The following is a 23,954-nucleotide window of genomic DNA, read 5'->3' on the forward strand; positions in this document are numbered from 1 at the left end:
ATAGCCATGTTATTTTCTACTCCCTGTATAAAGGCATGTTATTTTCTACTCCCTGTATAAAGCCATGTTATTTTCTACTCCCTGTATAAAGCCATGTTATTTTCTACTTCCTGTATAAAGCCATGTTATTTTTACTCATTATTGTTATTCAGTGTGTATTTATTCCTCATGCCACTATTTATTATTTTAATCTTTATCTTTCTCTCTGCATTGTTGGAAAAGGACCCATAAGCAAGCATTTCCCTGTTTAGTCTACACCTGTTTACGAAGCATGTGAAAAACACGATTTGATTTGTATACATCATACAACTAATTTGATAGACAAATTAGAGATCTTTGAATGAATTATTTGTGAAAGGAACACTTCTATAGTTTCAGTGTACAAATAGATAAAACTGAGGGGGCCTGACATGACAGCCTTGCCTACTACCTTTCTTTAGTCACAAACTTCCTCACCAGTATGAGTTCATCTCCCTTCAGCTCTCTGGTCCAGAAGGTCCTTGGGCCGTTGCCATCCAGAAGAGTCTGCCTGCAGTACATTTTGCTCTCGGTCTCCCATGTGGCCAGGCTCTGTTGATATGAGTGTAATGCAATGAAGAGGGTCCATGTCAATACATCCATGTACTTTCCTGTCCTCACTTATCTGAAGGGGATCTGATCTGGATGAGTGAACATGGGCTGCGTCTCAATGTAGCTTCCTCTGCTTGTCTCCTTTCCTTCATCCGTACAAATGCTATCTGAATAGGATTGGGACATTACCTTTACATTGTATGGGGCAAAGACTACCATTACATTGTATGGGGCAAAGACTACCATTACATTGTATGGGGCAGAGACTACCTTTACATTGTATAGGGGCAGAGACTACCTTTACATTATATGGGGCAGACTCAGAGACTTTACCTTGCACTTCCTGCCATCTACCGTCTCCTCATTGAACTCCTGGCCTATGAGGAAGTTGATCTCGGTGGTGCGCACGGTGGTGGAGGTCTTTATGTAGAACTGCTCCCCATTCTGCCTGATCTCCACGTGAGGTTTGGACGCCGCGGCACCAGCCACCTTCCTCAACATAGCATTGACGCCTGTGGGCAAATGACACCTGTCATTACGCTTACTTTAACGGTCATAAGTGCTGCATAACCAATTGCATCTGTCATTGATCAGTTTTGACTTTGTCAGGTTATGACAACTGACTGTACACAACCTTGACATGCCACTGGGTTGAACCCATGGTGACAATATGGCTTCACGGTGCTATCGTTTGACTTGTACTGACATTTGGTATGTCATGTTTGCTCCTATCCTCACCTAATTCAAGGATGAGTACAATTACATTTCTGTCTCCTCCTGGCGCCATTGATAGAAGGAAAACAATCCTGAATTCCACTTTCAAAGGTGTAGGTTGTGCTTATTTACAAGAGGAATGCATAGTGGCAGTGTTACCTATTTGTGACAAAGTCATGGTAGACAGAAGGTTCTAGGAGTGTGAGAAGATATCAATGGTGCACTGTGGGTATTCAAGTTATATACAGAGTTCTCAAGGCAAGCAACTGCAAATGAGATGGTTATCAGCAGATGTTGCAAATATGGGTGGACGCTATGACAAGGTGATGAAAACAAGGAATGCTGGAGTCATTAGCTTTGTTTAGCTCTCCTGCAGACTGATGGATTCCTCCAAGAAGTTATTATGGCGCTAGTTGGCTGTGTCACACAGTTGCAATTTAACCAATTGGATGAGAAAATGTCTTGCTGTTTCCATTCATTCCCCTCTGCATATGTTTTCAGAGCTGCTCTCTCGCTCTCAAATACTGTATCCTTCAGTACTAGTCGTATTGCTCACATTTAAAACTACAATCTGTGTACTTGAGTTCCCCAGAGGAGAGGAGTTCAATCTTTTCACCTTTTTTTCTCCTCTCATCTCTTTGTTCCTCGATGAAAATGAAAAAAAAACTATGGGACCAAAAACCGAAGTTTTGTCCAAGCCAATACCTAGAGCTCAGATTAAGTGAGATCTCAGTGCAGTCACAGGAGACGTATTTGAGAAAACATACACAGTGGATTGTCTCATCTATTCCACACCAGCTGGGCTCAACAGTGCAGCTTTGGGATGATCCACCCTCACTGCTTTCACTGAAAAGATGACTATTCTATGGCAGGAAACAACGCGCAAGATCAAGCTTAAGTGATTTGTAATATGTATATGTATAATAATATGTATTACATGTGCACCTTTGTAAGTCGCTCTGGATAAGAACGTCTGCTAAATGACTTAAATGTAAATGTGTACATTTTCTATTCTTTTTTTTTTTTATACATGCCCAACTCAGTTGACTTTCGGAATTTCAACAAATGACAACATAAAATGCAGCTCAAATGGATTAATACATGCTGGGATGATCCTAAAACTGATGATCAAGACGTCACACACCCTGTGGCCTCTCCCAATTATTGTTTTTGAAAAATATTTCCCCAAATAATAGAACACAGACGAAAATAATGATGCGTTTGGTAGTCGGACACAATAGAGAAAGAACAGTTAGGATTTTGATAGCATATTGTTAAGTATTTATTCTTTCATATAGCTCTTAATGATAGAAGGTAAGAACTATAGACATCTTACCAAGTGCTTTGAGTAGTTCATCAAAATTCTCACTGCTTCTCATTTTCCAAGTGCCTGCGAAATTGGTCATTTTCTTGGGAAGGCTCGACATGTACCGGTCTCTCTCTGCCTCTTGATATGCTCTGTATCTCCTCAGCTCACTGTCCCGCTATCCCTTCCCTACGCTCTCCCTTTCACCCTCCCTCCCTTTCTCTCTCTCTGTAATAACCCCTCACAGCATGCTCCTCTCTCTCTCTCTCTCTGTAATAACCCCTCACAGCATGCTCCTCTCTCTCTAGTCCTGTAGTGAGTGAAATGTCCTCCTCTTAAAGACCATTTTAAATGACAGATGGACAGGGGTTCAGGTGGTCTCGTTTCAAGCCTGCAATATAAATAGGACAAATAGGACATTTAAATGGAATGAATTCCATAGAAAAGAACCATGGATGTCACCATCACAGCAATATAATAAAGTGTTGAATGCAATTATGGCTTCCAATATAAACCAATATTGTCGTTGTGATAAGATCTTTCTTTGATAAACGATGGGAGTGAATGTCCATCTAATGTTCATCCCATTGACAAGCCCTCTCTCTCCCTGGCTACAGCTAAGGATCAGACTAAACATGCATTCAATACATTTCCCATTAAGTCCAATTCAAACCCCCCCCCCCCCCCCCCCCCCAACTCACCAACTCACTACAACAGCCCCCCAACACAGAATGAGAGGCCCTGATAGCTTCACTCCCCCTCCCATCAAGTCTGATTTGTTCTCTTTCTGATGGCTCTTCATCAATCTCTTTGACAAAGTGGCTTCCAGACAGCAGTTGATAATTCATGTATAGAGCAGAGCCGGGAGCACTCTGTCATCCCTCCAGGAAGTGTCACATTAAAAAGGCTCCCATCTATTTCCCTATGCATGCTGGTGCACCACAGTTTGTCTCATCAATCAATAGATTTGTCTTTGGGTGCTGTTTTTCTTTGAACACACAGAGAGCAGTAGGGGAAAGAAAATCAGAGAAATGGTTAGATTTTTTGTGTTAAGCGTTGAATGAATGACCCTTTCACGAGGTTCGTGCAGCTTTGTTTTAGCTTTTTTAGTGAGTGGACTTATTTAATTATTAGTATCATGCTGTGAGGGGAGAAATACACATTAAAGGGATAATTCACTGATTTGATAAACATTTTCTAATTTAGAAAGTATTCTGCTGGTTGTGATGAGACAATCCATAGACATTTGAATGACAAAATATTTCAAACAAATGAATGGGTGACAGCTTAGTCAAGATGTTCATCCTCCCTGAAATCTGTATGCACACTTGGGACTATGACATAGTTTTTATTTAACTAGGCAAGTCAGTTAAGAACAAATTCTTATTTAGAATGACGGCCTACCCCGGCCTCCCCTAACCCGGACGACACTTGGCCAATTGTGCACCGCCCTATGGGACTCTCGATCACGGCCGGTTGTGATACAGTCCCGGGATCGAACCAGGGTCTGCAGTGACGCCTCTAACACTGAGATGCAGTGCCTTAGAACGCTGCAGTTAACCATACACTCTTAAAAACATATATTTTTTAAAGAACCAAAAATGCTTCTACTGCTTGTTTCACCTTTAGGGGCGAAATATATGAAATAAGCGATAGAACCCTTTTTGGCTCTATATAGAACCTTTTTCCCCCCTAAGACTGTATATTGGATTTAAATTAAACTGACTCCTTTCTAATGGATCCTATCCATCTCACCTAATAACTAGCAACACAGATACATGACCTTGTGTGTCAGAACGTCACTTCCAAATAGACATACTAAGGCCCCCCAGTCACAAGAACATCTAGGAGACATTAGCCATTCAGAGCAGCGAATCGCATTGTGCTCTCCCAAAATGTCTGCTAGCCCAATGCGGACCCTTTCAAAGCCCTGGGGCTTTTTCTATGGACTCCTAAAGGACTAGCTTAAAGACCCCCTCTATCATTCTCTTAATGGGCATTTGTCATGCTTAACCTTAGTCATAGCAGAATAACCAAGGTGAGTCTGCCATCCAATCGTGATGTTTTAATGACCCAAGTTAGTGAAACAAAACTGCCACACAAAACCATCAAAGAAACCTGGGTCCTATTCATTAGTGCAAGTCTCTCCCCATTTCTCTCCTTTTTCTTCCGTTTGGTTTCTGGTGAATCTCCATTATGTTGGAGCCATGTGATGTGACCATAGCAGACGTTTTAAACGAGCCACTCGGTTGTCACTGTGTAGACAACAGAACACACTTTGTTAAAGAACAAGCCTGTATGCTGCCTGGATTCCTTTTTTTTTTAATTATTATTGTTTTTCGGGTCAAGTTTGTTATTAAAATTCCAGGCAGTAGTCTATATATTTTGAATGTGCTTGTTAAATTACAGTCCCTACTCACCCTAGGGGAGCATGGATTTACAAAACAAGCCTCTAAAGAGGGTAGCCTTGTTGCCCATAACAAGTGCCCTTTCCAATACATGACAGAGTATTTGAGACAGAAATACTCATGTACATAAATGAACCTAGAAGGCAAGTAAGATGTAAACTACACTGAAGAAAAATATAAACGCAACATGTAAAGTGTTGGTCCCATTTCATATGCCCAAAAAGCTTATTTCTTTAAAATGTTGTGCACACATTTCTTTACATCCCTGTTAGTGAGCATTTCTGCTTTGCCAAGATAATCCATCCACCTGACAGGTGTGCCATATCATGAAGCTGATTAAACAGCATGGTCATTACACAGGTGCACCTTGTGCTGGGGACAATAAAAGGCCACTATAAAATGTGCCATTTTGTCACACAACACAATGCCACAGATGTCTCAAGTTGAGGGTGTGTGTACTTGGCATGCTGACAGCAGGAATGTCCACCAGAGCTGTTGCCAGATATTTTAATGTTAATTTCTCTACCAAAAACCTTCAACATCGTTTTAGAGAATTTGGCAGTACGTCCAATTGGCCTCACAACCACAGACCACTTGTATGGCATCACGTCGGTGAGCAGTTAGCTGATGTCAACGTTATGAACAGAGTGCCCCATGGTGGGGGTGAGGTTATGGTACGGGCAGGCATAAGGTACGGACAACGAACACAATTGCATTTTATCGATGACAATTTGAATACACAGAAATACCGTGACGAGATCCTGAGGCCCATTGTGAGACCCATTTATTTGAAGGTTTCTGTGACCAACAGATGCATACCTGTATTTCCAGTCATGTCACTCAGTAAAATCTTTTAAATTGTTGCGTTTATATGTTTCTCCGGTATAGTTTGAACATTTGCTTTGCTATTGTCCAGAGAAATATGAAAATACAAATATTTGTCACAATAAATAACTTCAGAACATTATATTTTAAGACAATAATATATTGATAAATTCAAAGAAATGTACATTGTGCCACCACACGTTTGAGCTGGAAGTGATTAAGTTAATACATAGATTGCACTCAGAGGTTTACTGCCACAATACACAAAGGGACACGTCTTGTTCTCTGCCTGGAGTCCTCGGCTTCCTTTAAAGAGCACTTCACTGGTGGTCCAGCACACTAACAATAAATCCCTCCCAAAGTACCAACCCTGAAACCAGCAGAAAAGTCATTTACTCAACATTTTAAACTACAACAGTTAGCGTTTCACAATTGGCCAACAACCTTGATTGTTCAGTACAACATTAGTTGAATATTGCTAATATTGCCACAGCAGCAATGGTAAATACCAGGGTCAAACTATTGAATATTGGAGTTGAGGTGAAGACAATTGGAAACAATGTGCTTTAACAGTATCATTTACAGGATCACATCACATCTTTTTTTTATTCACAATAAGATGGCTGCCCTAAACACCCCAAAGTTATATGTACTACTTCTAATATAATAATTGTATCATTTACATCTACCCTCCATAGCCTAGATTTCTGTTAAATAATGTGACTCTACCGACTTCTTTATTTTGTGCTGGGAGTAACCTTGTCTGACCCCAGGCTTAATTGCTAAAGAGCTGGCTGGGTGGACGAGATTAGGTTGGGAGGACTAAAGGGGAGGGTCTTTGCAAGTGAAAAGTCAAAGAAGAAGAGGGACATGTGCCCTAATTGGTTGTTTTGTCCTGTGTGTTTGAGCTGAACTTGTGTATGCAATTTGCTGTTGCTACCTCCTAGGACTAAACCTGATAAAGGCTACAGAGGGCAGCTATAAACAGATTTAAGAGCATCTATCCTATTACTAAGACAGTAGAAATACATTAGAAGTGATGGATCAGTTCAGTGTTTATACCGAAGGAACCAACTAGTGCTGAGCGATTACTTTTTGAGGTCAGTTTGGTTATTAAAAAAATTATAGTTTTATTTAATTATTAATTTATTTACATTAAATGCACTGCGCATTATGTGGTTTGAATACTGTAACACAGAGTAAAACAATTAAAAGTCCCATGACAGTAGTGACTGCCCATTACTGCTTATCACTTATTAAGCATAATTTATTCATGACTTTAATTCAATATTTCATTTGTTTTCAGCCTATTTGATGACGTTATTTCATTCCAAGTCATCTCATCTTTACAGAGCTGCTGCCCATGCTGTCTGACAAAATCACTATTTGAGTAGTTCTTCAAAGTAAACAAGGCATGCTTTTATGACTGCTGAAAACCAACTATCAATCTTGGATAATTTATTTTCAGGTAGATGCCTCACTATGACACTGTTTTCTATCCCTCCTGATCTCGTTCTTCTGTCTCAGACCAGACAAGTAGGCACGCAATGGATTATGGTCATTGTAGTTGACTACCGTGTTTTCTGCGCTAAACTATGTAGAATATTAGCCTGTTGGAAACTACAACTCCATTGCACAGTTCGGGCTTGATCTGATTTATCGCTAGAAAAACTGTGCATAGCGCTCAGACAAAAAAACAAGTAAATGGAATTCAAATAATTCAACAGACATTGGTCAATTAGTTGTTTAAAAAACGAAAAATAACCAACATTTCGGTTAATCGCTCAGCACCGGTCACAAATTACACATTGTAATGACATCAAATCTCAAACTACTGTCCCTTCATTCACCTACAACTTAAGATAAAATCCCCACTAAAAGGCAGCAGTAGTTTAAAAGGCAAACAAAATGATAAGGACAAGGAAGCCATTAAGGAATAGAAGCAGGCAGAGCTTGTTGGCCCAGTTCCATTTCAGTCCCTGGGCCAATATTGTGCTCTATTGCTATCACCTATGCAGTGGTGAGGTCAGGGGAGCTCTAGAGGCCAAATTGGAATCAGGGCCACAACAACAATTTCCCATCCCAAATCAATCTGTGTCCCTTACCCCCTATGATTGTATATACAATGTGGTGAAAATTCAAGTGAGAAATTTGTAGCTATTTCCATATTGGTAAACCCTATCCCCTAACCCCCTCACCTGGGCATAGGGGGTTTGGGCTAGGGGTCGATTTGGGATTGGGTGCTAATGTCCTCTACCAGTGTCTGGAGTCGACCAGCTCCGGTCTCAAGCTCACTCTCTTGAGGGTTTCGTAGCCCACGACCATAACGATGGCGGTAGGAATGGAGGATATGATGCGTGCAGACAGCCCTTTGGTCATCCCCCAGAATCCCTCCTCTGCCAGCAGGTGCCTGAACGTCTCGATGACGGAGGTCCTGCCTTCAACCTGCCACCCACACAAGGCTGTTGTTACAAAGGTATTTATTCATGTTCATTTTTTTGTGTAAAATTCGATTTGCTATGCCAGGATTTAGACCCGGGGTAGGAAACTCTGGTCGTGGAGTGCAACAGCCACTGCAGGATTTTGTTGAATCGGAAAAAAAATATGTGCCTATGGCACTCCAGGACCAGGGTTGCCTATCCCTGATTAGACTCTGTGCCACTAACATCTGTTAGAGAAAACAGTGGCCACATGTGGCTATCCAAACAGACCCTTTACCCCATTACATTCCACTAGTGCATTTAGCTGAAGTTGCACTCTACCTGCACTCTAGCTCTGACCACATCCATGGGGTTGGTGACAGTGGATGCAGTCGCAGCAGCTAGTGGTCCGGCCATGGCTTGGAGTAGTAGATGAGGGCAGTCACTGGGCGCCATTTTGGATAGCTGTTCTGTGAAACGTTGTGGAAGATTTGTGCTTTGAAATGCTACTTATAGACAATGTATGTTGACTATATAGACTATAAAAATTATAAGACATTATTAATCTCTGACTCTTCTTGAAGAAAATAGTAATAATAACATTAAGGGCCGGTTTCCCGGATTAAACTTAATCCAGGACTCAAAGCTCAATGAAGCGCTTTGTCCAGGACCAGGCTTAACCTGTGTCCGGGAACTCGATCCTTGGATAAATATCCTTGTAAACAAACACTCCTTTTTACCTGCGTAAAAGTGATAAAAAGGCCACCAGACCGCGCTATTTGGGATGTATGTTAGAAGGGAGGCCACATATCCCCTGTAGAAGCCTCGGAAACCGTCGGCCGCAAAGATCTGAGCAATCATGTTCCTGGTTTGGCCAAATGCCATTTTGGTCTTCCCGTCGGCCTCCGTTTTGAGCTTGACCCGGAAGCGAGTCAGGTGCTTCCCTTGGCCCTGCATCATCAGCTGCTGGGAAATCACGTCTATGGGGACAGTGATGGTTTGTGCGACCAGGGACGCCGCGCCACCAGCCACCAGAGACTTGACGGTATTGTCCTTGGAATAGTTGGAGACGTATTTCCTCACCAGCTCGTAGGTGGTGATGTAAGCCTGGCCCGATATGAGAGTGAAGGTGTTGACCATGAAGCCGCGGTAGAGGCCCCGCACGCCCTCGGCCCGCAGGATCTTGAAGAAGGCATCGAAGGTCCCGTTGTAGAGCGACTTGCCCTTCTGCACTTGCAGCCTGGTGCGGATGAGGGTGGCCGGGTAGACGGTGGCCCGGATGGTCATGGTCATGAATACCCCGAAGGAGTAGAACTTCCTCTTGTCCAGGTCCTCCCATTCAATGATCTGGATGTTCCTGTTCTGTTGCATCCTGCCTTTCTGGAGAGCCCCCTCATCAGACTAGCCTCTACCTGGGGAAATACAGACCACACAACACTGTCAACGGTTTCCTCCAAGAGGTAGCACAACGTTGGAATGCATCAACTTTGAATGAATTAAAGATGGCATTAGGTCTGAAGGTTGTACCAGTGTCATGACAATGATTCACAAACTACTACATCAGAAAACAAGGCCTGTGTTGTGTGGTGTGTCACTCATTATCTCCCAAGTCTCCTTGGGAAATGAGCGATGTCTAAACTGACTGGGTTTGTGTTAGGAAGGATCAAAGATCATACACACACTGTACTGCTTCGTAGCAGTCATGACCATGTTATCAAATGCCTGACAAGGTAAAAACAGATCGCGCATTGATGGGGAACTTCAATGTGCTCTTTAGCTGAAGTAGTTATGCGCTAACATGACAAGCTACTGCTAGTTGCAGGTCACAGGACACAATGTTCCCTAAACCAAAGAGCCTATTGTCAATCACGCAATCCGGAAATAACACTGAAATAGTAGCTAACTAACAATGCACAGGTTGAATACTTGTGCATGTGTAAACAGTAGGTCAGACTGTATGTAACTACAAATTGGCTAGCTAGCTGGCCAATAATAATGCATACACTAGCTATCGCTAGCTAGCCAGCTATGCGCTGGTTGATTTCCTTGCTAGCAAGCAGGCTAACAGTTAACTATTTGAAACAAGCAAACGTTAACTTACCTCGTTGGACAAATGTATATCAAAATATTATGTACATAGTCGGAATAGCAATGTCATATCAGCAGGTGAGGAAAGCGATACAGAATTTAGAGATATCTGTCCGGGTTATGATTTGATGGTATGTTGGAGAACTAAACCAGAGGAAGAGGCAACGCGAGAGGGTTAACTGGGAAAAAACATTTGTGGTTTCCAGCAGGTGGCGTTTTTTCGTTTTTTTTTTTTTGCTCAGCAAGCGAGGGGGTTTTGTAATAATTGAACTTTTCTCCTCCACTGTACTGCGCTACCACAGAGAGACACCACCTTGACGATAGATGGCGCTATAAGGTATTTTCTTAGACCGGTTCATTGCCAATGAGATAGCTTTTTCTAAACTCTATGCCCCGTGTGTCAGACCTCCGTTCAGCCAACAAGAATAAGCAAAACCTAGCAAGAATAAGGCCGTAACCTCGGCGATTTTCCTTCAAAATGAAAGTCCCGCAATGAAAAATAATAACAAATTATTCGTAACATTTTATGAGGAAATGTTAGCAGAGTTAGAATTTTGTTTAACAATATGAAAAATGTAATAAAGTTAATCGCCTTTATAGCACAAATAAATGTTTAGAATTGACATTATTGTTAACAGCATTAAAGAAATAATGATTATTAGATAGTTATCATGGTAACAAACGTAATACAAATAACAAAACATGATTTATTCTACTATTAATAATAATAGTAATAACAATATATATATTTCGTATAATTACAATAATCAACTTTAGAAAACACGTTTAAATCCCATTGTTAATTAGTCCATTTGTATTGCATAATATTCAGTAAGTTTTTCATATTGAACATACTGCACAGTAGTACACAATTTCATGTGCTTTGTGTCGCAGTAAAAGGGGGTCCATTCTACTCAGGGACACTTTTAATTTCCAAATCCACAGTTTGTGCCGCGTTCAAAACAACTTGGGAACTCGGAAATCAATTCAAGGGGCTTCTTTGGCACATGTTAACATTTCCAAAGCAAGTGAAGTAGATAATATACAAAAGTGAAATCTCCGACTTCCGACTTCAGTGGGTTCAAAATAAATGGGACTTGATTTGCCCTCGTATTTATCAGAGTTCCCCGTTGTTGTGAACGCGGCATTACACGAGAGGAGGGAGCGTCGCTGCTAAGCAGCGCTTAAAGTTGTCAATCAGTTTGAAACCAATCGTTTTTTCATACTGGCAATACATATTGCACCGTACATAATTATCTGTACGTTGTGTCGCAGTAAAAAGGAGGTCCATTCTACTCACTTTTATTTTCCAAATCAACACAGTTTTCCTTTAAGATGAGGGAAAACTTATTTTTTTTATGAGCATGGCCTTATTTCTATTACAGCATATTGGATGACTGTCATTCATATTCCATTTATACAGCTCAATGTAACATCGATAGGTTTAGGCTACTACATGATACTCAAATTTTCCCTATACCCATCATGAGGTTGCTTCAACCTAGCCTACAAATTAAAGTGTCGAGAGAAATTAGAGTAATCAAGGTGACAGACAGTGCCACATTCAATAACGCCTTGCACACTCTTGCCTCTGTAATGGTGTAATTAAATTGTTACATTCCTGCATAAAATGGGTATTATGCCACCTGGTAGATTAGTGTGTTTACATTGTATAATACACTGAGTGATAAAGGTATGGGATTCTGGATAATCCACAACAGATTTATGGAGAATTGCTGTGGGTGAGTTGGAAATTGAATGTTTCCGGGATATAAATGTATAAAGTTGACATTACATCATAAAACCCACATGGAAAACTGAGATTCGGCAAATAACACATAAAGAGTGGCTTATTTGACGCCAAACCAAAAACAGTAGTTACTAATAACTACTCACAACATTTTATGCACTGCAGTGCTAGCTAGCTGTATTTTATGCTTTCACTACTAGATTCATTCTCTGATCCTTTGATTGGGTGGACAACATGTCAGTTCATGCTGCAAGAGATCTGATAGGTTGGAGGACATTGTTCAGAAGTTGTCATAATTACTGTGTAAGTCTATGGAAGAGGGTGAGAACCATGAGCCTCCAAGGTTTTGTATTGAAGTCAATGTACCCAGAGGAGGACAGAAGCTAGCTGTCCTCTGGCTACACCATGGCGCTACCCTGCAGAGAGCTGCTGAGGCTACTGTAGACCTTCATTGCAAAACAGTGTGTTTTCATAGATTATTTGGTGACGTGAATATATTTAGTATAGTTCTTTCTAAAAATTATACATTTAATGTTAAACAATTTTTATTTTGTTGAAATTCATTGAGGAGGATGGTCCTTCCCTTCCTCCTCTGAATAGCCTCCACTGGTTTACACCGAGAGGAAACTAGAAGTGTTCCTGAGTAGAATGGACCCCCCCCCCCCCCCCCCCCCCCATTCCACTGTGACACAACCTACAGATAATTGTTTATTGTGCAATATGTATGTACAATATAAATAAATTATTGGTTTTAAGTTGATGGGCCACTCTATAGGGCCCGCAAAATGAGCAGTGGCGCTCTTCTGGGTGTAAACTCTGTGGATTTGGAAACTAAAAGTGCTCCTGAATAGAATGGACACCCTATTACTGCGAGACAGAGTACAGATAATTTTGTACGGATTTTGTATGCAATAAATGATAGGAGTACACACAAAAAAAACATTGTTAACTATTTAGGCTTGAAAAAATTAATAAATGACATATCTTATAGAAATACTTTACATTTTTCTTTGTATGATAACTAGTATAAAATATATTGATAATTGTGCACATTTTCACCGTAATTATTAATTTACAAAGTATACAGGACAGAACATTTATTCTGAAGGACTCTACAAATACGGGACCCGGAAGTTCTTAGTTATTCTTGCTTGCTTCACAGCGGTGTGTCAGCAACAAACTACTATCAGGCTAGCTAAGGTAAATAGCTGTTTTATATTCCTGTCTGTTTAGCCACATGTTTATTATAAAAATCTCATAAATTGCTACAACGTGATTTCTTGTTAAAACGGCGCCAAAAGTCAGCTAGCCTCTCCAGTCATTGTGAAGATAGCTAGCTAAGGGTTAGCATGCTAGCTAGCAAGCATATTTCTGTTTAACAATTGCCTTGTATGAATGAACTAACGTTAATGTTACTTCGCTACTCTAGCTAATTGAGCTACTACTGTAGCTATATGTTAACTTTCTAATGGGCTAGCTACCTATACTTTAATCAAATATAGTTCGCTAACTTACCAGCCCCTGTCTAATAAACAGTAGTCATGATTTGCCATGCCCGCATTTGACAGCAGTACTTATTGTTTTGAGCTTTGCATTATGGAACTTCATTAATATTATTGGAATTATTTTTTTCGCAGGTTTTATTTTACAGGCAGGCTGAATCATGGTAAGTAACTAGCTACGTTAACGTCGCTATCTGTAATGTACAAGTAACTTCAAAAATAAAGGAAACACCAACATAGTGTCTTAAAGTGGCAATATGTAACTTTTTGGGCGACCCGACCAAATTCACAGAAATGTGAGTTATAGATTTATCATTCTATTTCAAAGCAAGTCTAAGAAGCAGTAGATCTGTTCTATGTGCGTTATTTCAATGCTTTTTTCGTTAAGTTTTGTTTTTGCATCTTTTACTTTCTGTTTTGTACCAGTTTCAAATAGCTGAAAATACAACATTTTTGGTTATGGAAAATATATTTCACAGTGGTTTAGATGGTACAATGATTCTCTACACCAGGGATATTCTACTCTTGCCCTACGAGGTCTGGAGCCTGCTGGTTTTCTGTTATACCTGATAATTAGCTGCACCCACCTGGTGTCCCAGGTCTAAATCAGTTCCTGACCAGAGAGGAACAATGGAAAAAAATAGTAGTGGAACTGGCGTCGAGGTCCAGAGTTGAGTTTGAGGGCTCTACACTATACTAGCTTATTTTGTCAAACTAAAATTAGGCGAACGATTAGCGTTTTAGCAACCAGGAAATGGCGGAGCGATTTCTTCATAGTGCAACTTTAATAGGGCGCTGGACAACCACGAGCTGCCAGAACAGCAGCAATGCGCCATGGCATAGATTCTACAAGTGTCTGGAACTCTATTGGAGGGATGTGACACCATACTTCTATGAGAACATCCATCATGAGAACATCCATCATTTGGTGTTTTGTTTAATGGGGGTCTCAGGCACTTCTCCAGAATCTCCCATTAGTGTTCAATTGAGTTGAGTTCTGGTGACTGAGACACACACCCTTTAAACCCCCTATGCTCCTTTGAGACTTCTCTTTCAGTCACTGAGATCTCTTCTAGCCATGGTAGACCAAAAAACGGGGTACTTTTTATTTTATTTGCTTAATTAACTCGGGAACCACATCTGGTTTGAATGTCCTGCTTTCAATATACCTTGTATCTCTCGTTTACTCAAGTGTTTCCTTTATTTTGGCACTTACCTGTACATGTTTAATATGATGCAATTGACTACCTTGCAACTTTTACTTGGGTGCTTTCTTGGGAAATTGACACTTATTTGTTTTTGTAGTCTCGTAGATATGATTCCCGGACTACCATTTTCTCACCTGAAGGCAAGTGTTATCTTTCTAATAACGATTTTCATAATCAATGTTACCATCACATTCAAGACTATATTGTCAAGTGTTCTCCTCTGAGCAACCATGTCAGACATAACAAATCATTGTTGCTGTTTTACAGGGCGCTTATATCAGGTGGAGTATGCCATGGAGGCTATTGGCCATGCCGGCTCATGTCTTGGGATTTTAGCCAATGACGGAGTGCTGTTGGCTGCAGAGAGGCGGAACATCCACAAGCTGCTTGATGAGGTTTTCTTCTCAGAGAAGATCTACAAGCTCAATGAGTGAGTACGACCATAGTCTCTCTTGCCAGGCTTATATGTAGCACTGCAGATCAGGATCTTCTCATAAAGCGTCTCAAGACTAGGAGTGTTGATCTAGGATCAGGTCTGCATTATTATTATGATCAGAAAGGCTAAACTGATCCTAGATCAGCACTCCTACTCTGAAGCTGGGATGATGTCAGACATGCTGCTACATTATACCCATGGGCTGCTCTGTGATTTGGTGTCGTAACCTTTATCCTTTCAGAGACATGGCTTGCAGTGTTGCCGGAATCACCTCCGATGCTAACGTTCTAACCAATGAGCTGAGGCTAATAGCACAGAGGTACGTTGGGTAGTAAAGTCCACGGTCTCTACCTGTGACCCATTTGTTCATTAATTTGTATACAAAGCAATGTACAGTGTTAGTGCAAGACCAACAATGCACCTCTAGTAATCTAGCACCGTGTCTGTTTATCTGACAGATAATGTGTATGTGTTATTTAATTCATACAGATATCTACTGCAGTACCAGGAGCCAATCCCCTGTGAGCAGTTGGTGACAGCGTTGTGTGACATCAAACAGGCCTACACACAGTTTGGAGGTTAGCTATAAGACAAATGACACAAACACCTCAGTTGGGTTCTCTAGTAAACACTACCCTGGTTACACTGTTGCTGAAACCATATTGGACCAAAGGGCTGTGTGGGAAAGAACATACCAGAGTCATTAGAGTACAGTTAGAGTAAGCACAGGTTTGATTGTATTTGATGTGTTGTGTGTCTTCAGGGAAGAGGCCGTTTGGCGTGTCTCTGCTGTACATGGGCTGGGACAAACACTACGGCTTCCAGCTGTACCAGAGTGACCCCAGTGGGAACTATGGAGGCTGGAAGGCTACTTGCATCGGCAACAATAGTGCGGTAAGCCTGTTTGCTGTCATCAACATTGGCACAATGCACACATGTTTTGGCAGCAGCATTGCCACAAAGTAACGACGTGAAACGTCACAGTAGATGGTGCTACAGTGTTGACTGGGAATTAACATATAGCTGATACTTTTATGGCATAATATTTCAATAATTCAGCCCCTTTGCTGGATGTCATACTTATGGCTGCCTAAGTGGCCTACTCCCTCTCAATGAAAATAGACACAATTATCTCATCGAGTGATAATGAGGTTTTAGCCTGTGGTAACTTGTGGAATAGACACCGGCTGAAAAACGATTTTAAGCAATCCGCATTCAGAATTAGACCCACACGTTTGTATAAATCATCATGTTGTCTTCGCCCCCAGGCTGCAGTGTCCATGTTGAAGCAGGATTTCAAAGAGGGTGAGATGTCGCTGTCCTCTGCCCTGGCGTTGGCCGTCAAAGTCCTGAACAAGACCATGGACGTCAGCAAGCTCTCGGCGGAGAAAGGTAAGATCTACACCTGACATCACCGTTCTATACAACTCCTGAGCCCGTCCTGCCTTGGAGCACACTGAGTAAACACAGACTGGAGATGTTGTATAGAGTGGGACAGTGTTATCCTAATTCACAGCTGTTCTATGGAGAGTAGGCTAGTGATGATGATGTCTAAAACATTAGACGTCATCAGCTGTTGAACATGATGCACACATAATGTATATAATAAATGTTGTGTGTCTAGAGATATGCATATTAAGCGATACGTCTGTAATGCAGCCTGAGATATGAACATAGACTGTATGACTCATGGAGATCTTGACCTCCCCAGTGGAAATAGCCACCCTGACGCGAGAAGACGGAAAGACCAAGATCAAGGTGCTGAAACAGAAAGAGGTGGAGGAGCTGATCAAACGACACGAGGCTGAAGAGGCCAAGGCCGAGAAGGACAAGAAAGACAAAGAACAGAAGGAGAAGGACAAATAAACACGTATTTAGAATTCATACTTTCCTAAAAATCCCGTAATGTGTTACGCGCTTGTTTGTCTTTTTCTTTATTAAAACATTGAAACCAAATGTGCTGATAATCTCTAGTGTCATTATGGTGTGATAACTATTGTGTATCCAGGCAGACTTCTCAAAAGCCAAGGCAAGGGAAAGATTAATGCCACAGGGTATGTGCTGATTGTTTTGAGAATTTCACTGTTGTGAGCTGGGTCATGTTCAGTAGGGAAAACGGTAGCAAAACGTTTTAAAGCACTTGTTATTAAGTTCAGCTTGTTTCACTTAGAACAACCAATATACTTGCGGTATATGCAATATAATTGGATTCACATCATTACACATGGGCTGTTAACTAGTGCTAAGTGCCAAAACACAATAGACAAGAACAGAGGTATAACAGGAATTTTATTCCATCTTTAGTGTCATTACATGAACATGGAAATCTAAAATGTATATAGAAATTCTAGGACACAATAGTTTAAAAAGTAGGAAGAGAGTGTGTGCGTAGTACGTAAGTTGAATCAGCTACAGGGGAATGTAGGTTCTTGCTTTCACATGTGCAGGCTAATCTTCTCAACTGAATGCACAAGCATAATGGAAAGTGAGTCCAGTACACAGTCTGTGTTAAGTGCTCCCCTGACCTCTGCTAAACCTGTAAGCGTGAGCAACATTACAGTTAAGTGATGTATTGTCACTGACTTAACTAGTTTTGAAGTCTGCATGTCAATAATGGGAGTTTACATGGATCAATCACTCAATTCAAGACAACGGAGACATTTGCACTTTAAAATACATTTGTTGCAGCGGTTCAGTCAAAGAAATAGTTCTGAAAGCGTACCCATAATTTAATTATCCAGACATCTAGATTCCAATATTATGTGCCATATTGCCCTTAGCCCTCTCTTCCAGTGCACTGTAGTTTTATATTATTACAGTCCCTCACCTTTAGCTGCACTGTGGAGTTTACGTTAATATTTTTAGCACTGAGTGTCCCACTTGTACTAGAAACTGTGGCAACATTTACAGTTTAGTCATTTAGCAGATGCTTTTATCCAGAGAGACTTACAGTAGTGAGTGCATATTTTTTCATACTGTTCCCCTGGGGGAATCGAACCCACAACCCTGCTCTACCAACTGAGCCACACAGGCGACAACATGCAAGATGTCAAGAACGCAGCTGCCTAATAGGATCAATCTTTTTGGTTATCTCCTTGAAGGTTCTATCACCAAAGAGGTCTACAGAATGAATGGCTTGCTCTCTGTCATGACTACAGCAGTACATATGAGAAGTGCAGAGAGAGAGAGACGGGTCTTGTTCCAATATGCTTAAATAGCTTCCTTTCCTTGTTTCCTATCTATCACCACCACAGGAAAAAAACATAACAAAGGTCAGGTAGGCATGGAAAAGAGACTATTGGGTCAGAGCAACAGATGAGTAATCCCCTCCTGATCAACCCAAACATCAATCTTCCTCTGACTCCGGGCATGTTGGACTCATGGAGTAGCGCAAAAACACAAGGTCTGCTCGGGGTGGTATCAGAGGGTGGCCTGGTTTCACAATCTCAAATCCTATGTAGTGGAAAGTCCTGGTAAGGAGTGCTGGAAAGATGTAGAAAACATAGGATTGTTAATGTGACTGTTCAGACAGTGTCTAAATTCAGTTTCCCTTTTTCAATGTTAGTGTGCACTTTGCATTATTCCTGATGTTTTTTTTAACACCAGTACGGTTAGAGGTCACTAACGTGACATTCATTTTTATCAATAAATCATTTAACTAATTGAATGTGTCTAATATAAAGCCCATTAAAAAAAAATATATATATATTTCACCTTTATTTAACCAGGTAGGCTAGTTGAGAACAAGTTCTCATTTACAACTGCGACCTGGCCAAGATAAAGCAAAGCAGTGCGGCACAAACAACACATGGAATAAACAAGCGTACAGTCAATAACACAATAGAAAAAAAAATAAAGTCTATATACAGTGTGTGCAAATGGCGTGAGGAGGTAAGGCAATAAATAGGCCATAGTAGCAAAATAATTACAATTTAGCAAATTAACACTGGAGCGATATATGTGCAGATGATGATGTGCAAGTAGAAATACTGGTGTACAAAAGAGCAGAAAAGTAAATAAAAACAATATGGGGATGAGGTAGGTAGATTGGATGGGCTATTTACAGATGGGCTATGTACAGCTGCAGTGATCGGTTAGCTGCTCAGATAGCTGATGTTTAAAGTTAGTGAGGGAAATATAAGTCTCCAACTTCGGTGATTTTTTTGCAATTCGTTCCAGTCATTGGCAGCAGAGAACTGGAAGGGAAGGCAGCCAAAGGAGGTGTTGGCTTTGGGGATGACCAGTGAAATATACCTGTTGGAGCGCGTGCTATGGGTGGGTGTTGTTATTGTGACCAGTGAGCTGAGATAAGGAAGAGCTTTACCTAGCATAGACTCATAGATGACCTGGAGCCAGTGGGTCTGGCGATGAATATGTAGCGAGGGCCAGCCGACGAGAGCATACAAGTCGCAGTGGTGGGTGGTATATGGGGCTTTGGTGACAAAACGGATGGCACTCTGATAGACTGCATCCAGTTTGCTGAGTAGAGTGTTGGAGGCTATTTTATAAATGACAAATGACAGTTTTACGAGGGTATGTTTGGCAGCGTGAGTGAAGGAGGCTTTGTTTTGCGAAATAGGAAGCCGATTCTAGATGTAATTTTGGATTTGAGATGTTTAATGTGAGTCTGGAAGGAGAGTTTACAGTCTAGCCAGACACCTAGGTACTTGTAGTTGTCCACATATTCTAAGTCAGAACCGTCCAGAGTAGTGATGCTAGTCGGGGGGGCGGGTGCGGGCAGCGAGGGGTTTTACTATCGTTTAAGAGCAGTTGGAGGCCACGGACGGAGTGTTGTATGGCATTGATGCTCGTTTGGAGGTTTGTTAAAACAGTGTCCAAAGAAGGGCCAGATGTATGCAGTACACATGAAAGAAAATGTGTCTAGACTTCGACATACCTTGATCCACTCTGCTTTTGGAGAACCACAGAAACACATGGCTGACTCGTAACTTTTCTTCCGAGAACACGAGGAGACTGGTGAGTCTGATAAGAGAGAAGAGGGGAAAGAAGATAGGGGTGTATCTCAAATGTAAGTGTTGCTCCTTTGTGTTCCCTTCCATACTCATGTACACTGTAATGTGCAGGATTCTCCCAAAGTAGTCCTCTGGGGCTCCACCCAGTACAGCACATATCCAAGCTGCAGGCTAAGGTTAAATCTAGACTTGGTTTCCTCTATCGCAATCGCTCCTCACCCCAGCTGCCAAACTAACCCTGATTCAGATGACCATCCTACCCATGCTAGATTACGGAGACGTAATTTATAGATCGGCAGGTAAGGGTGCTCTCGAGCAGCTAGATGTTCTGTACCATTTGGAACGAGCTGCAAAAACTGGACCGTTTTATCTCCATCACTACATTTGAAGACTCAATCATGGACACTCTTACTGACACTTGTGGCTGCTTCAGGTGCTCTATTGTTGTCTCTATCTTTTTGCCCTTTGTGCTGTTGTCTGTGCCCAACAATGCTTGTACCATGTTTGTGCTGCCACCATGTTGTGCTACTACCATGTTGTCATGTTGTGTTGCTACCATGCTGTGTTGTCATGTTGTGTTGTTGTCTTAGGTCTCTCTTTATGTAGTGGTCTCTCTTGTCGTGATGCGTGTTTTGTGCTACATTTGTATTTCTAATCCCAGCCCCCGTCCCCGCAGGAGGCCTTTTGTCTCTTGGAAGGCCATCATTGTAAATAATAATTTGTTGTTTGCTGTTGTTTGAAAGTGCACGTTTTTTCATTTAAAATCTTTAAAATGTATTTTTTTAGACTTAATTCCAGCCTTACTGATGGCATAATGCATGATTATAACAGCTGTATGTATCCATGATTATTAAGCCAGCGAGGATAGATGGCAGTTCCTCCTCACCCCTCTTTGCTGCCCTCAGGGAGTGACCCCTCTGGGATCTCCAGGAAGAGGCTGTCTGAGGTGAACATAGTCTCCCAGCATGCATTGCGTTGCTCGCTCAGCTGGTAGTGAAAGTGCAGGATGGGGAGCGATCCACGTACAGAGGTCACCTGGGTCACTGTCAGCCTTCCATCCTGAGAGAGGGATGCAAAACGTGTTGGCACACTGTTCGATACAGAACTTCCACAGTTATTAGATGGACAAGGTTTCGACCCATTACATATGTCTTTGTCAGCTTTCTATGTAGGAACTAGGTAGGTTACACTTTAGCCTGATCTAGCATCTATCTCAAATAAGGGATTCCTGTTGTTATGATTATTGCCTATGAGCGTAATATTTTCTAACCAATGGACCTACAGCAGAATTACTCTCTTCACCATTGCTGTTTGATCGACACAGTGACCCACATCCCTGAACATGTTAACAAGTAGCTAAACAGACCATGTAAACTGACTGCAGTCTTTCAAATGGTAGATGGCGCATAGATCAAGTGAAGGGCCTGTGGGCTTATAAAGGATATAAAGCTAAACAGTAAGATGCAATGTATCTTTTGCCAAAATGTGCTAATTTGTAACATTCATCTTTGGAAAATCCTCATGGTTATTAAAACAGACATCCTTCCTAATTTCTTCCCTTATGACCTATGTGTTTGGATTAGTGAAATTCAAGTTTCTTTAACCAATCCAATTCTCTTAGATCTTTGATTGATAACTTCAATGGAGGAATAATACATTGTTTGGCTATTGGGATGGGGCCCTATAGGGACTCACTTTGTGAAGGAGCACATGGAGAGGGGGATCCCTGCCAGTCCCTCGCCCACCTGGGATCTTCAGCGGTGGGTGAGGGGCATCAGGAGCACCACAGAGGCCCTGGAGCCTGGCGTTTGGAGCAACCCATATATGACACCAACATGGGACTGGCGGTACACAGAGCAACAAGGTGAGGTTGGGTAAGTCATGCTAAAGTTATTGTAATATAAGTGGCTTTGGATAGGATGGTCAGTTAGCATAGGGTACCTGTTCACATAAAAACAGTAGAGACACTAGCCTGACAAAAAAAGCCTTTCACCTCAGAGTGCTATTGTACTGTATATGCAGGCTGGGATTAAAGCTACGTAGCCTATTGTACTTCCAATTAAAAATTTAATGAAGAATGTCAGCAGAGTTTGTTCACTCAAAACACCCCACATTTGGCATGCACACTCAAAACTATAACATGTTTCTATTATTGTACTAAACCAACCTTTAAAAAACTCATTATTTACAGCTCACTGGCAGAGAGGGAATTAGGTCAGGAATTAAGAGCCTGGCTAGGAAACCATGACCTAGTGTGTGCTAGTGGACATGTAACCTCTAACCTGACCTATATACCAGTGAAGGCTGCTGACAGGGAGGACGGCTCATAATAATGTCTGGAACGGAGCAAATGGAATGGCATCAAACAAATGTGTTTGATACCATTCCACTGACTCCACTCCAGCCATTACCACGAGTCCGTCCTGCCCAATTAAGGTGCCACCAACCTCCTGTGCTGTATACTGAAAACACATCACAACAAGACACCTATAGAACTTTCTAGAAAAGTAGGGCTCAGGTCCATCTAACTATCTAACTGACCACCCACATATTATTAACAGCATCTCAGTGTGCTGCACTGTGGGAGGAGAGAGTCTACTATCCATTCAAGCAAGGGTACTATTTCTGAGTGGCTTATCTAATTCTCTAGGGGGGAGGAGTCTGTATAAAGCAGCGGTTGTGTAACAGGGACAGATCCGGTGGCTGGAATTATGCTGTGGCAGAGATTCTCATAGCCCTACTATGTGCTGTGAATCAAATCAAATTGTATTGGTCACATACACATGTTTAGCAGATGTTATTGCGGGTGTAGCGAAATGCTTGTAACGTTTAAAAAAAGAGATTGTAGGAAAAAATGATGCAAAGAAACTGCTCTATGCAAAGAACAAAACTATGTTACAGTGATGTAAAATGGAGATGGATTTGCTATTGATATTTTATCATTGGATAGTGGTTCATTAATCATTCAAACCAAGCTGTTGAGCCAGTAGTCAATAAAAGTGATTCCTGAGGCATGCATGATGCACTGTTTTGAGGAACAATGGGCAACACGGGTTTCAGACTGTCTGTCTACAGATGTTGGCCTTATCCCTGTTTTGAATGCATGTACTTTTCACAAATTGGATATTATACCTGGTGACCTACACGAGTCATTATTATCAGATACACAGGTCACAGGATATATATTTTTTTTAAACTTCAAATAACAATCACTTTAAGTAGCTAGCTATCTGTAATATAACAATCTGTTGAAGTGCACAATCTCACCCTTAAAAAAACAGCATTAATTATTGTAGGAATTACACCAACAGAATAGCTGCAAAAGTGTTGTTGCTCTGTAGAAAGTAAGATATTCCTGTTTTTAGACAGCAGCATATTTCACCATACATTAAGTTTGCAATATTAATGAATATATTTGCTAAATGTTGTCCAAATCATGTAATCAATCTGCTACGCAAATTCAACCATCAACAATATCAGGAATTCTTACCTCTCTTCAGTGGCAGACATTATGAAAAAATACAAAATAATGAAAAAGGAATTTCCTTACAACCAAAACAATAGCAATTCAATAGACGTTCGCCAGAATAATTCACCATCCGTGAAGCGCCAAGTAGTCCTAAAGACTGTCCAATTGTTCTGTTGCAGTGCAGCGCAGATGGAACTGGACTGTGTGCACCGTGTAAAGACAAACTGGAATCATGACAGGAGTTCCCTGGTGATCAATCCGCCAAATTTCCAGCAGATGGTGCTA

The 23,954-nt window shown here is 41.3% G+C and overlaps 3 protein-coding genes and 1 pseudogene across 4 annotated transcripts; 1 reads left to right on the forward strand and 3 right to left on the reverse strand.

Annotated features, from left to right (window-relative positions):
* Window positions 1–426: 426 nt before the first annotated feature.
* On the reverse strand, window positions 427–1,223 carry LOC120053029 (cellular retinoic acid-binding protein 1-like). The gene is made up of 2 exons (XM_039000278.1): window positions 904–1,223; window positions 427–570 (listed from the first exon to the last, which is right to left on the reverse strand). Exons 1-2 carry the CDS (start codon window positions 1,069–1,071, stop codon window positions 427–429), a joined length of 312 nt encoding a protein of 103 aa, XP_038856206.1. The 5' UTR covers window positions 1,072–1,223.
* Window positions 1,224–5,967: 4,744 nt separating this feature from the next.
* On the reverse strand, window positions 5,968–13,636 carry LOC120049287 (solute carrier family 25 member 44-like). Of its 2 annotated transcripts, none has more exons than XM_038995548.1 (4): window positions 13,597–13,636; window positions 8,984–9,655; window positions 8,586–8,713; window positions 5,968–8,268 (listed from the first exon to the last, which is right to left on the reverse strand). In XM_038995548.1, the coding sequence occupies exons 2-4, from the start codon at window positions 9,612–9,614 to the stop codon at window positions 8,077–8,079; spliced, it is 951 nt and encodes a 316-aa protein (XP_038851476.1). In that variant the 5' UTR covers window positions 9,615–9,655; window positions 13,597–13,636; the 3' UTR covers window positions 5,968–8,076. The 2 variants fall into 2 exon arrangements, with proteins under 2 accessions (XP_038851476.1, XP_038851469.1); XM_038995541.1 differs by lacking the exon at window positions 13,597–13,636 and adding an exon at window positions 10,345–10,506.
* On the forward strand, window positions 13,206–17,193 carry LOC120049305 (proteasome subunit alpha type-4-like). The gene is made up of 9 exons (XM_038995559.1): window positions 13,206–13,281; window positions 13,719–13,747; window positions 14,889–14,931; window positions 15,059–15,221; window positions 15,469–15,546; window positions 15,717–15,805; window positions 15,991–16,121; window positions 16,496–16,619; window positions 16,939–17,193. Exons 2-9 carry the CDS (start codon window positions 13,745–13,747, stop codon window positions 17,091–17,093), a joined length of 786 nt encoding a protein of 261 aa, XP_038851487.1. The 5' UTR covers window positions 13,206–13,281; window positions 13,719–13,744; the 3' UTR covers window positions 17,094–17,193.
* Window positions 17,194–18,573: 1,380 nt separating this feature from the next.
* LOC120053039 lies at window positions 18,574–23,799 on the reverse strand (annotated as a pseudogene).
* Between the last annotated feature and the right edge of the window lie 155 nt (window positions 23,800–23,954).

The sequence above is a fragment of the Salvelinus namaycush genome, chromosome 1 (assembly GCF_016432855.1).
Source record: "Salvelinus namaycush isolate Seneca chromosome 1, SaNama_1.0, whole genome shotgun sequence".
Classification (NCBI taxonomy): Eukaryota; Metazoa; Chordata; class Actinopteri; order Salmoniformes; family Salmonidae; genus Salvelinus; species Salvelinus namaycush.